Consider the following 14,752-nt stretch of genomic DNA (forward strand, 5'->3'; position numbering starts at 1 on the left):
ACTAATTCATTACCATAACCTTGACCCATGTCTGAATCACTGCGGGTAATATAAAGATCTATAAAGAAAATATAAAGATCTCCATTAATAGACAACAAGGATCTTTATTTGGGGTCTATGCAAACTGAACCTGTGTCATGTGCTGTCACTGTGTGGACCCAGATGAGCAGCAGAAAATTGATGAAAGCATTAACAGATTAAAAATGAAAAATCGTATGAACAAAATTATATTAACTGTTATGTATAAGCTTCATCTACACGTGTTCATGAGTCATTGAGTTTCCTATTTACTGTCATCTGACAGATAAAAGTTATAACCAACCGTTAACCTCAGACAAGTAAAATACACAAAACCAAATCAAGAGACTTTTTTCAAAACCTGCAGCCAGAAATGTTTGTTTTTGGTTGATTCATCACATTAAATACCTGACAAATTAAACTATTTGATGAACACAAATGCCATATATGTAATACATTATAGTCCAAATAGACCTCTAAGGTTTTAAAATTCAAATGATATATTGACCAATATCCTTATATTTTGAATCTGCTGATGTATTTGTCATTATGAAGTCTATTTAATGTCAGAAAGTAATGCACATTACCATTCAGGTCCCAAGGTGACAACTTCAATACCTCATTCAACTGACACCAGGGACCATAAAGACACTCAGTTTACAAAGAACTGTATGAGTCCTATGCTACGCTGCAAATCCTCACATCTGACCAGATAGAGCAAGGACATTTTTGTCATTTTTTCTAATTACACAAAGGCGACTTAGTGATTAATTTAACACAGAATGGGGAGTGCAGAAATTGCAAGCACAATATCACTTAAAGACAGTGTTAAAAATTTATTAAACATTATTTTTCCTGCATTATGCTAGTGATGCAAAAAAAAGAAGTTAAAAACGAGTTAAAACATGCAGCCTATAGGTATAAATAAGTTCCATTAAGAACACATGAATACATCATTTTCACATGGTTATTTTAATAACCTTTGTCAACTGACAGTTCTGCACACTCTGTACATTAAGTGACCTCCATCTCTGTCATTGCGTTACAAGGGAATCAATAACCGTCTTTACATATCAATATCAGAGGTCATGGGGGTGGCCGGCCAATCGCTGACTAATGGACGTTGACTTAACCCTCACACATTGTGCCTCCTTCATACTAATATCAGTCTCTAGCTGGGCTTCTTTACATACTACTGAAACATGGGGCAGTTTTTCAGCACCTCAGTGGCAGAGCTGTACTGGAGGACGTTGTCATAGAAACGAGTGAGCTCCTCTCGCACGTCCTTGGCACCCCTCCCTCCTGAGCCACGGTACTTCATGGAAAGCAGCTTGGAGCACAGGTAGTGAAGCCACAGCACGTTGGTGTGGGGGTGGAAGTCACTCCAGTTGTTTCTGACACAGACAAAGAACAAAAATAATCATTAGGGGATCCTGAATCTGAGATGTTAACCTGTTATAGCTGCAGCTGAATACCAATCAGATGGATGTGAGAGTGGCATTGATCCTCTTCTCACCAATAATTTATATTGTCTGGATGAAAACGCAGTCCATCATACAAACCACAGATCCATCTTATCAAAAGAAGAAGAAAAGCCTCATTGTTTGAAAACTCTAATCAGCTGCTTTGACTTGCGAGGCTTCGTGTTGATTTTCCAAGACAAAGTCCAATCAATACGTCTTCTGTCTCAGTTATCCCTCTCGTTTTGTGTTTAACAGGATAAAGTTGTGTGTCACCTCGTCACTCCCGTTAAAATGTCACAGTGAGGTGTTTCCGAATTAGTCACTGACACATAAATATACTGACCCATTCTCCTGCCTCATCAGTCTGTAGATATCAAACTGGTAATCTCCGTGACCCATGAAGAGCTCCTCGTCCTTCGAGATGTCACAGGACACCGTCAGATCATCTGGAGGCGACAACAAAACATGTGCTGACTGAGTATTCATTATTTAAACAGCACAAGTCATTCAAAATGTGGCAGTGAGTGGAAACGAGGAAGGGGGGAAAAATATCTGACCAATCTCCAGTCTGGAGAGAGAGTAGTCAATGATGCGGACCAGCACCCCTTTAGTTTCAACAGAGTGAGCAGTTCCATTCAGGAGGAAGCTCCCCGTCTTCTGCTTGGTTGTTTTCACCAGCACATTTCCCCAGTGGAGGTCCCTGTAATAAACAGCACAGGGGGGGGATAAAGGTTCAGTTACAGGACGCCATCAAATTATCCATTACACCGACACCACACACACAGCACGTGTCACTGAGTTGGCTTCGATACTGGATGCCACATTTCACACTTGCTGGGGCAGCTGGAGTTTCAGTTGATTAAATTTAACGTGCACAACTGAAAGAAAGTTGCACAGCATTCTGGTTGTATAGTGTACATCAAATATTAATCATTAAATCAGCGTAATGGAAGCTATATTATGTGTAATTGTTCAATAATTACACCAAAATGGATAGTTGCTCAATCATTCAGACTGGGTCATGTCTCTTTTTGTTTGTTTGTTTGTTCGAATGATCTTTTGCTGCATTGCACTGCATGTGGAGCCTGAATAACCCCGAGCTTCACAAATTTGTATTTCAGACTGGTTCTAAAAAATAATAATAATAATAATAATAATAATAATGATAGTAATAATAATCACCCTACCTATAAATATTATGGTCTTATTATACATGTATGTATGGAAATGACCATGATAATTTTTGCTGATAATAATTTATATGTGTTCATCTTTATATAAGACTGTTGCCTGGGCAGGTCTTAATCTACCAAGATAATATAACCTATGTATGAGAAATACTTGTAGTAATGCCAACCAGCTTCATTACCACAATGGTTAGTGTTTTGTTTATATATTTGAATCCCCCCCAACATTTCCAATTCCACTATCACTATTGAAAGTTACCGTAATTGCGCTTTGAAATGATGGACTATGGAAATGAATGCTGTTAACGTATCCCTGCTTTCCTCATTCCAGACAAAACACAGAGCTACACTAAACACAAATTTTGACTTTTCCCTGTTGTGTATAAGACCTGATGAGTGCATACTATCACAACAGCCTGAGTTCCGTATGTGTAAGTGTGTGTGTGTGTGTGTGTGAGCTCCACCTGTGTTCAAAGTGTAGCTCCTCCTCAGCCACAGCCAGGGCAGCAGTAACCTGATGAAGGATGCTTTTTGCCGCCAACAAGGACGCCAGCTTGAAGACACAGGAGAAAGCCTTGAATTATAAACTGCATTTTTATTTCAACAGGGCAAGCAATCAAATGAGCAAATCATATAATTATAAACTTAGAACATAGAATATATACATATTTCTGTGTTGTTTTTCTGTTAATAGATTAAGATAGTGTTTGTGTGTTTGCAAAAGCTAAACATCATCTCCAGCATACATATTTAAACGTCTACTTGACGTTAAGTTGTAATGACTGCATTCAGGACACTTTTATTTTTATGCCTGCAGTCTCTTCATGAATGTTTAAGCACATCTTTACAACTCACAAGCAAGAGTAATGAGCTAAAGCTGGTGTAATGACAGAGCAGTGCAGAGTCTAATGCTTCTGTTTGAAGACAGTAGCTGAAATTCTGGCTGTTTTGAGGAGTAATTGTCATGACTAACAAACTTAAACATAACAACAAAACACCGTATGGCACACAGCAAAGGGTATTAATAGTTGTCATTGTGATGTGGCGTGCTTACCGTTCCGTTGCTGTTCTCCAGATCGCTGCCACCGAACTCAAACTCCAAGATTATGAATAACTGGTCCTCTTCAAAGAAATCTGTGCAAGAAAGAAGATAAACAACCTGGTTCTATAATATGTTGTGCTGAACAATGTTGGAAATGGTCTTCATGGGGATTCAATTACAAAATGTATTTTAATCACAAACTGCCCCATAATGTACAATCTTAAAAAAAAAAGAAGTGTTTTTGAGTTTCACGAGTCACGGCAAAATCAAAGATGTGCTGTGTAAATGAATGTGAAACAAATGTTAATATGCTTTTGTCTCGCTGACCTGGTCTGTCATTCTCAGAGCCTTTCTTCTGGTCAAACGCGTCCCAAGCATTCAGGAAATCTGGAGGGTAGCAGCCTCGAACGCAGTGGAGACTGCGAGGGGAACAACACATCAAGTCACATTAACACTCCGAACCGCTGAGACGCTAGCAGACAAAAAGACAAAGGACCAGAGGGAGTGCTTACTCATTGAGTCCAATAAAGCTGTGAGTCTGGTTGTGCTGCTTCTCTTTCAGGCTGCTCAGCTCCCTGGAAGGAAAAAATAGAGAGAGTGTACTCTCTGATTAGCAAGGCCCTGCCATCACCAGATTAAATCATTCAGACCCCCACCTCTGTTTTCACAGCTCCTTCCAGACACATGTGCTCGTGGCTATTGCAACAAATGAAGCAGACTGATGTACAGTCTTAGTTTGCACTCCTTCCACTTACTTTGAGATAATAATCTCATGGAGAATCTCTCCAAAGGTCTTCTGCTCCTCTCCATTCACCTTCTCACTGCCCTCTACTGGAATTATCTGTCAAGACAAGACCCACTGTTTGACTGCAGAACAGACACACATTATTTGCACTAAACACTTTACTTATTGAACTATGCGGGTTCTTAGCTTTTACCATTACAAACACACGTACTTTGAGAGCAACCGTGTCTCCTGAGGCGCCGGTGGTGGAGAAGACCTCCCCAAAGGTCCCCTCCCCAATCTTAACACACCGTTTCATACGGTGAGGGAGAATACACTCCTCCCAGGCCAGAGGCTGCTGCTGGCAACACTCAGCATACACCTTCTCTGCATCTGGCAGATCTTCTGCATCCTCACACACAGCCTGTGACAAAAGACAGGAGATGTGCATTAACACTTCCATCAGTATGTAGAAAGGAGGGATAGAAACTCCGTGTTATGCATTTGTTACATAACATACTTATTTTAGTGGTCTGTCTCTCAGATGGGGCAGATGCATTTCAGTTTTACTACCTGCACAACCAGTGTGCACAAAGTGTTGGGCCAAAATAAGTGCTGCAATACAGCCTAAATGTCACTGGCCGGAGTGACATGTGCCAAAAAACATTCAACATTTAAAAAGGGGGTAAACTGCAAATTCTAAAAACTGATATTAGACCTGTAAACTTCAACTTCAATGGCCAGTGGTATAGTTTGCTAAAAACAAAAGTTGTATTGTGTTGTGTTATATGTGTCCACGCCATTTATATCAGTGAGGGTACGCTAAACAACAGAAAGCCCCTTTTTTGTATAATACAGTACAGTTCATTACTGTAGCCACCAAAATGATCACACATCAACACAAGCTGAACATTAATAATTCTCATGAAGGTAAGGCTTATTGTGGGACTGTTGTATTAGACTAGGTACATTAGTTTTGGCCAAGTGTAATTAACAAATATATGCCTCTCTATGGCTCCCTAATAGTTGTATATATAAACTGTGTGTTGTACCATAGAACTCTGGTGCAGCTGTGACCGAAAGCGTTTGATGAGTGGCGTCCGCCGAGGTGTTGCAAAGAGATCCTGGCTGAGGTCTAGTGCCGTCCTTCCTGGAGAGCCAGACAGGTGTAAACCCCTTGGAGTGAGCAGCACTAAAGAGAGGGAAGGACAGACGAGAGAGAGGAAATAAAAAAAATTTTTAAAAATCAATTGGAGGATGGGACGTAAGGATGCACTTCTGAAGTGGTGGCTTTACATTGAATTACAAAATGGTTACAACCCTGAACAAGTCAGCGACGAATTACACCTTGGTGAGGCGAGAGTGTGTGCGTTACAACGTGCCTTTGCGATGAACAGAGAGAGCGGCCTTGAGTCGGCTCCAGGTGTGTGTGTTTGGTGTGAACTCAGCCATCAGGGACGAGAGGTTGAGCGGACTCGTTCTCAACGGGGTGGAGAAATTCATGGTTGTTCCAGGCTCCTGCACACAGAGAGGCAGAGATGGCTTAGCTCCACATGTGGCCATTTTGTTTGTTTGTTGAATGACACATTGCATTTATGTCTTTTGACATGTTCTGTCTCTTGTGAAGCACGGCAAGTTGCTTTTTGCATGAAACGTGCTCTATGAATAAATGATCGTCCTCCTTTCAAATCCCTCTCATTAACCTTTCATTACAGTCGGTTGGGAATGTAGTTTTAAAGTGATTTAGGAATATACTTTCTTAGTAGAAACCTGATGAAAAAAACAAAACATATGGTGGTGAAGTTTCTTTCATCAAATGAAGAGAACCATAGAAGTTTCCCACAGCTAAAAAATGAATTTACTCACAGCTTATTTTGTCTGACAGTGGCAAAGAAATGATCAAAACAGTCCTTGAATACGTTATAAAGTAGTAAAGGACAAAGATGCAGCGGTACTGTGTTCACCTTTGGCTGTTTGCGTTGTGTGGGGATCAGCTCATTGATGCTGCAGTCCGCCGCCCGGGGGCGACCCGCCCACCCGCTCCTGCTGATGCTGCTCGTGTTCTTCCAGCGACTCACACTCAGACCGCTCACACAGGCCTTCCTGGTCGTCCCAGATCTTTCTGAAGACGCGCTCCTCCTCTTCTTTTCTTTCGGAGCCAGAGACGTCTTTTTTCTTTTGGATGGAACGTCACAGGAGCTCCTGACAACTCCCTCCTTGTCTGAGGCAATCTTCCCCTCAGAGCTGCTTGAGCGCCTCTTTTTCATATTGACTTTGACAGACGTTTCTCCTTCACAGTGATCGGAGTCGCTCTCAGACTGGTGGTCGTTCTCCATGTGTTCATCACTGGCTGAGTCTGACACAAGTATGGGAGATTCAAGCTTTTTTACTTTGAGCTGCAGAATTTCTTTCAACTGTGATGGAGTTAATCTCTTCATCACAACAGTAGGCCGTGCAGATCGACATTTCTCCTTCAGCGCCATTGCGAGCGCCGCTGCCTTTCCTTCTGTTTCTGGATCACTGAACTGTGTCCGTGATACTGGACTGCTGCTGTTTACTGACCTTCTAACAGACAGCGTCATTCCCTCGGTGGTTTCTCCTGAACGTGTGAAATCTTCCGGGTTGTCAACATCGTGCGTGTGCTCGTTTTCAGACTTGCTTGCATCTGAACTGACGGACGCATTGTCACGAGTCGCACGTGCATTTTTCTCCTTTGTGAACCCATCGAGTTGTTCGACAGTCGGTTGTGACAGGGACATTTTTTTTAGCTGAACGGTGCATTTCTCATCAAGACATTTGTCTTGTACTGCAGCGACCTGTGTTTGCACAGGGCTGGTGGCTGGTATATGTGTGCTCATGATAAAGTCAACACTGCTCTCTGTGTGGTGGGTCGATTCATCATAAAACTCTGATGCTGATGATGGTGAACTGTCAGTCGCTGAAGCGGCCTGTTTAGATGACTCAAAACTATTTGTTGACTGTAAATATTCTCTTGTTTTATTGTTTGTCATAGATAAATAAAGATTAAGCGATGGATCTGGAGACTGCAACGGGTCAGCAGTTTGACTGCTGTCCACAGACAGTAGGTGTTTATTTGTTTGCTGGCTGTGAAATGAGCTTGACAGTCCCAAACAGGATGAGTAGGTTGTTTGACTGCAAAGCTGAGTCACAGTGAGGCTGTCTAATCTCTCCAGCTGCACTGTGCAGGGCTCGGTCAGACATTTCTCCTTCAGAGTCTCTATCAGCCACTCTAACCCTCCAGCTGCTGACACAAAATCGCTACTGCCTTCAGCGTCCGTAGAGAGCAGATTTAGACTCTGTGATTTCCCACCATTCTTTGTCTTTGAGTCTCCACTGTGGCTCTTGACCTCCTCACTACAGCTACTTCTCCAGTTAGACCCCTCAGGCTTCATAAATATATCGCCAGAGGGTTCTTCATGGTGATGCCGGTCTGGCTCTTGCTCACCAAGACTTGACTGCAGCTTCTCAACAGAGAGGCGGCCAACAGGGCCGATACAGCTCACCGACATGGACAGAGAGGTGGAGGATTTGTTGATGGGGAAGAGGATGAGTTGCGGACGTTTGAAGGAGCCTGCGGCTGAGGGCGTAGAGCAAAATATTGGCTTCCTGAGGCAGGGTCCGAGGCTGCGATCCGCTGACTCGTTGAGGGATACCTCTCGAAAGGGGTGGGTTGTAAAGCTGGCAGTCCCTGCAGCATTCACTGAGTTCTCTGCACTCGAAACCAAGAGGGCTGGGGGGAGCCTCCTCCTCTTCCTCCTCACCCTCCTCCTGGAAGACTGAAGAACCCCACTGGCACACAGGCCTGCTGAAGTAAAGTCATCGGAGGAGTTGAGTATACTGATTAATGCTTGAGGGAGTTTGGGTTTGGCAGACGTCCCACGTCTGCGGCGGGTTACGAAGCGGCCCACAGAAGGAACACTGAGGACATCAAGCAAAAAAGAACGGCGGTTACAGAAATGTCCGTCCACATATGCAGACTTCACCTCGTGTTTCGAATAAGATAAAATTACATTAGATACACTATAAATCATTTCAACATATTTTGGGGGGAATTTTATTAACATTATATTGCAGCTTTGTGAAATTTGTTTGTGTACATTATATTGTCCACATTATTATTATTATTTTTTAAATGGCACTTTTGCATCACATATATTTAACATATTTTTGGGTTGTAGATAGACAAAATGAGCTCGATTTCAACTGCTAACAGGAATTTGTCAATATTTTCAACATTTGATATTTATTTGAGTAAGCTACCGTTGAAGAAAACTGGTGTTCATGATATCCATATTTGGTCTGATGTGTATTCAATAAATCATACCACTTATAGTTATAGATTAAACATCTAAACATAAAAAGTGTTCAGATTTTTAGAAAAAAGAGAGACCAACCTGACAGAGTAGAGACAAGTAAACTATTGTGTCAGCATAGAGGTTTTATTCCCTGGAGTTACTGCTACAGCGGTGAGTCTGGTGATGACTCAACAATATTTTGGAGTTAGACCAGAAAATCCTGCGTAACTTTGACTCAGCAATATTTAAGATTGAGACAAATCATGGAAAGCTGTGTAAGTTGCATCCCTTAGGAGGACCACAGAGGGAGAGGGTTACAAGAGAAAGTCAGAGAAGAGCTTTGAGATTTTGCAGATCTGTGCCAGAGTTGCACTTTGTAGTCTCTGTTATCAGGAATAAAGTTTTTGCGATTTCGTATTAAGTTGTAGAGTTATGTTTCCTGTCCCTCTGTGCCTTTGATTCAGTTCTAACAAACCTTGAAAAAGGTTGTTTGATCAAATGTGAAAAGAAAAGGAAGAAAATCAGCAACAAAGCCAGTGGTTTAACGTTATAGCATTCACAATCGAAATTTGGTATTGAATGAGACTTTATAGTTTTATAGTGACTTTAATAGTCATTCTAAAATGGATAGTCAGATGTCTGTGTTTACAGACAAAGCCATGCAGTGTGACGAAACTCCTCGATTTGTGTTTGCATAACGCGAGCTGCTCATGCTTGGCTGTACACAGACCTGGTGGTCTTGCTCTGCTGGCTGGGCTGAGGGCATGGAGGAGAGGGTCTGCTGATGTTCTCCTCATCACTGCTGTTCTCTGTCAGACACAAGGGAACTTTTCTCTTGGCAGGACGGACCAATCTAGTAGTACAGACACTGGACGGCCTCACTCTAATGGAAAAAATTAAAAAAACAAATAAGCAAAGTTCATTTAGCAAGAATATAAATGCTATGGAGGAAAAATAAGAAAGACATTAAATGAGCCCTATTTTACAAAATAATTCTAACTGTAATAAATAATGCAAATTATCTAAGTAACTGTCATGTTTAGGATCTAAAACTGGTAAATTATTAAAAGTGTATGTTAAAATGCACATGATGAAGTAATGACAAGGACACTCTGAATTGACAGGTGTATATGTGTTTAAAGACCTTGCTGTCTTGCTCTGCCGAGGAGGCTGAGGACAGGGATGAGAGGAGATGTTGACGTTCTCTTCATCACTGCTCTTCTCTGTCAGACATCGCATGGCCTTTGTCTTGGCAGGACGTGCTGTTCTAGCTCTAGATGAAGACATAAGGAACAGTCAAGACATGATATTAAACATTTGTTGGTAAATTGGTTCATAATGTGTGGTTCTGTTATATGACATACAGTAAAGTAGCATATTTGAAGTAGAAGCTGACTAATAGCAATATATACACATTCATTTTGGTTGAGTTTGGCGGCGCCAGTGGCCCAAAGCGGTAGTGTTTTGCCTGAAGGAAGACTCCATTTCCCATGAGCACCAGCGCGTAGCGCCGTAAACATCCTGGGGCCTCATTTATCAAAGAGCGTGTAAAAGTCCTCTTAAATTTTCAGTACGACGGAAAGGCAAAATGTGCGTACGACCAAAAAATATACACTCTTTTCAGATCTATCAAACTCCGCGTACACACGGCTGCACGGTATTTCCCTTGATAGATCACACCGGACCTGAGAAAAGCGTGGATGAGAACACGCCTCATACCCAGCCCCCTAAACAGCCCCACGCAACCATATGTGGTCAATGCAAATCAGTTACGTGCATATTAAGTAGCCATGTGCACTCTGGAAACGTGTGGAATGACGTCAGTGGAAGACGGTGAAGACAACAGACGGACGGAGAGTGGAGGAAGAAGCGGAATTTCTCTGAAAGCGAGATACACGGTAACACGGCAATATCAGTCAGAAACATCATCTTGCATTGAAAGGCTTCAATAAATACAAAAAACTCCCAAATCTAAATGAAACAGAACAGAAAGAAGAAGAATCATATTTATTCTGCCCCTTATTTTAGATTATGTCATAATAATTTAAAGCAGGGTTTCCACTGCCAGTCAGTACTTTGCACCCCTTTCCACTAACCCCCAACTTCCGTTCACTGGAAGACTTTGATTTTCATTTGTGCATAGCTATAGCCTATATTTAAAAAAAACCAAAAAAACATTGAAGTCCACCAGTCTGTGACTTTTCCTAAAATGATGTTGGGCAGCACCCAGTTTTGTTAAATACAATAAATATTATTCACACAAAAAATATGGATCATGTTTTCTCATTTGCTTTGATTTGCGCCGACATTATTGTGCTTGCTGCTTGCTTGTGTGTGTCCAGTCTGGCTACGTAACACACGCACGTCGCAGAAATTATTTTCCAGACTGGACAGACGGGTTGTGGAAGAGTTATAGCCTATGCAGGGTGAAAATATCAATATGATATCAAAAGAAAACGAAATTCGTTTTATAAAGCCAGTATTTAGGAGCAAACTAGTGTAAATGCACAGGGGAAAAATCTGAGTCGCTGTGCTTTTCATGTAAAGTGCCGACGTCAACACGTGTGCGGTGGTGGTGGTGGGGGGGGGGGGGGGTCATCATCACCACCACTTGCTACTTCAAACAGTGTCCGCGCTCCTCTCTCCCTCGCATACTGCAGTTCTCTGACTCTGCAGCGGTGTCGCCAATTCCTCTTGTTCTTCAAAAAGCGTGTAAATGCCGGTACGCCATGGTCGGACTGGTCGTAAATTTTTGCTCTTACTCCCGACAAGTTTTGGTTTGATAGATCCCAAATTAGGCGGAGAAAAGTGCGTACGCACAAAATGGGGGAAAGAGCGTGTAAAAAAACGTGTATCCACAATGATAAATGAGGCCCCTGATCTACCGGTGCATGGAAATTAACAGAAGACGTCCAAACTAAGTTTCTGTTTCCAGCAGATCATTTCACAGTAAACACACATACACAATCCGACGGAAAGGTGCCGCATTGCCTGCTCCCTCCTTGTCGTGACTCGCGAAAATGAAAGTGAAACTTGAGTGAGAGCCGGGTTCCTACCATGCTCCTCAAAGCTGCTTAGTGCCAGAGAAAGAAATACAGACCCCCTCAGGCCATGACAGAGGTGTCATTCAACTTGTTGTAAGTCGATGTATCATCACAAAAGTTATGAAAATATTTTATGAAGGTTGAAAAGTTCCTTAGTGTTGGTTTAAAGGCCATACAGACCCCCTCCCTCAGGCCATAACAGAGGTGTCATTCAACCTGTTGTAAGTCGATGTATCATCACAAAAGTTACGAAAATATTATATGAAGGTTGAAAAGTTCCTTAGTGTTGGTTTAACAGTAGAAAATACAATGTATTGTGACTGATAAGGAGCCTACTGCTCAGTTTCAATTTTATGAATATTTGGAGGCTGCAGTATGTGGTGCCTCTATTTATATATCCTACCCGCATTGAAGGGGTGGACACAAAAACAGAAACACCACTCAAGAAGCATGACTTTGATCGTGTTCTTTCTTACATGAGATTATAATATGTTCCCTTTAATGTATTAAATGGTTGAACTCACCCAAAAGCAAAGCGACTGTCAAACCTCATGACATCTAACATGCACTAATAACGAGACAGGGGGATCATGACAGGACAGGTCTCGCCACCTGTGGACGTGAACGTAAGTTACCTCTTCCCCGCAGGTTTTTTCTTTGCGGGTTCAAACACGGAGACGTCGCCGTCTGTGGAGCGGGTGCTGTCGAAGGCCTGTTTGCGGTTATCAGGGGAGATCCAGGCGGAGAGCTGCCTCCTCTGTTTACCGTACGTCTTCAGAAGAACCGGCTTCACTGACTTCATGGTTATAAGTACAGCTGCACACACACCTAACGTTAATGTTTCTAGTTTTTCCCCAGAAGCAGAGGAGACCGAAGCCGCTAACGTTGTGCTAACGACAGCTGTTCACTGTGATGCAACAACAATTTCAAGCGCATTTACACAACGTTACCAGTGAACGAATACACTAATTGGAGCTTCATCCAGCTAAATAACTGTTTAACGCGTCTACATGATTATCAGAATAGGTAGTATGCGGTTTCGAAAACAGCAAAGTCTTTTCTTTCTCATTATTTTCCAACATGAATCTACTGGACCCGCTTCTTGTTCAAACTGCAGCACTCGCCGCTGATTGGTCAACATGTGGTGGCCATGACAACACAGCGCCACCGGGCGGATTGGAGTAATAATAGTTTGTTGCGTCTGTGCATCTTTATGATACAGTAGCCTACTGACAGAAATACACAAATGAATGTAGAAATTAATAAATAAATAAATATTAATAGAATTAATGTATTTTTATTCACTTCCTTCGTTCCTTCCTTATACTTTTATCATTTTTGAAGGCTACTTAATAGCCTAGACGCAAAAACCACACCATGGAAGCAAAAGCCAAAGGACTAACTTAGGCTACAATGAAGAAGTGTTGACCATAGCTTGAACGCCATCCTCTCTCCGGTTGGGAGACGTGAAAAGGAGCCTACCATGGATAATATAACACATCCATGGAGCCTACACTCAGTAAATCAAAGTAACCACCACCAGGTGTCATTATTCTATCAGGCTGTGGTCTTTCATACAGTCCACATAGCCTACCTGTGATATTTAGGTAGGCTACTGTAGTTTTGTGTAGCCTATGTTGAAAATTGTATCATCATGTATATTTTTTCTGGACAAATAAAGTTTAAATAAATATTTTTGCACAGGAAAATTCATGTTTTCGTAAATAAAGGACAGAATATTGAACACCGTGGGCAGATGCAATCAGTGGGCACTTATCAGAAATGAAACAAGACTAAGACAAGTTAGCCCACTATGATGCTGAAATGTATCTGCCTACACATGCATAAGCAGTATTTTCCAGTACAGCTGAGAAAACACAGCCAGTATTATTTTTGTAGGCCTTGTCATGAATTTTAGTGATGGACACATACAAATTTTCACCAGCTGATGGCACTGGATTAAAAGTCAAAACCATGCCAATAAGGATTCAGTCAAGGACTACAAAGATGGCAGTCTTTCAAATACTTATTAGGATATTTCACTCAGTGTTCAGGCCAAAAAAGGCAATGTTGGATTTGTATCACAGTTGTTGTTAAATGCACTACTTTGTGTTGGCCCACCTGCCCCTGTTTGTCTCCAGATCAAATGGGACACATTTAAATTATAATTACTTTGTGGTTTTGCCGTTTTAGATTAACTACAATGCATGTATACATGCCAATTATTTTTCAAAGTGAAGGCACAGCTGTTTGATCACCTTCATACCTCCCAGGCACCAATGACTCTTCGTTGATTTTTTTTTAATGTTATGAAAATCCTTTTGCACAAACTTGAAAGTTGCTTGAAGGTAATCTAGTCTTCTAATATGCAACTCCAGAGGGGCCAATGACAAAACAGCCTACTATTCACTATAAAGTCTCCTATATAGGCTACCCTGCTCTGTTTTCAGGACAAAGAGGGACAAATGCATATTCCACATGAACATCCACCATATTTGCATGAATTCCCGCAATACATCTTGCCTCACCTCAAACATATTCAAAAATATTTACACAATTGGAAGTACCAACCATATCCAAGGAAAATTATGATTTCTTCTTTCTACACTGTTTTCTGCTTTTTCCAACAATAATTATGATAATTGCTATTTTAGTTGTTCCTTGCACTAAATTTCAGAAGTTGTAGTACTAAATACTCATGCAGGTCCTGCCATCTATTATTCAGCTACTGGCTGCAGTCATGCAGGTACACGGGAAAAATCAAAATGTTGCTTTATTACCCATAAAGTGATTACAGTACAGTGAAATACAGTAAAGGAAATCTAAAAAGAAAAAAGAAAAAAAAAGAAGCTATAATAAGAATTAAAAAAATTCTAAATTTTTACTAGGCTGAGCACTGGTTAATTTTGTTTCTATTTATCTGCAGGCTACATGTATTGTCTGTGCCTTGCATTGAAC

General features: G+C 41.5%; 1 protein-coding gene across 1 annotated transcript; it reads right to left on the bottom strand.

Moving 5' to 3' along the window:
- Positions 1–974: 974 nt before the first annotated feature.
- haspin (histone H3 associated protein kinase) lies at positions 975–12,732 on the bottom strand. Its single transcript, XM_085777964.1, is given in 15 exon segments — positions 975–1,412; positions 1,825–1,927; positions 2,039–2,181; positions 3,133–3,221; positions 3,723–3,802; positions 4,038–4,129; positions 4,223–4,285; positions 4,466–4,551; positions 4,667–4,858; positions 5,487–5,626; positions 5,817–5,952; positions 6,399–8,475; positions 9,427–9,633; positions 9,895–10,021; positions 12,395–12,732. Coding segments are annotated over 15 exon segments (3,939 nt in total). The 5' UTR covers positions 12,597–12,732; the 3' UTR covers positions 975–1,210.
- Positions 12,733–14,752: the final 2,020 nt, after the last annotated feature.

The sequence above is a fragment of the Trachurus japonicus genome, chromosome 1 (genome assembly GCF_045865225.1).
Source record: "Trachurus japonicus isolate A0001 chromosome 1, Traja_1.0".
NCBI lineage: Eukaryota > Metazoa > Chordata > Actinopteri > Carangiformes > Carangidae > Trachurus > Trachurus japonicus.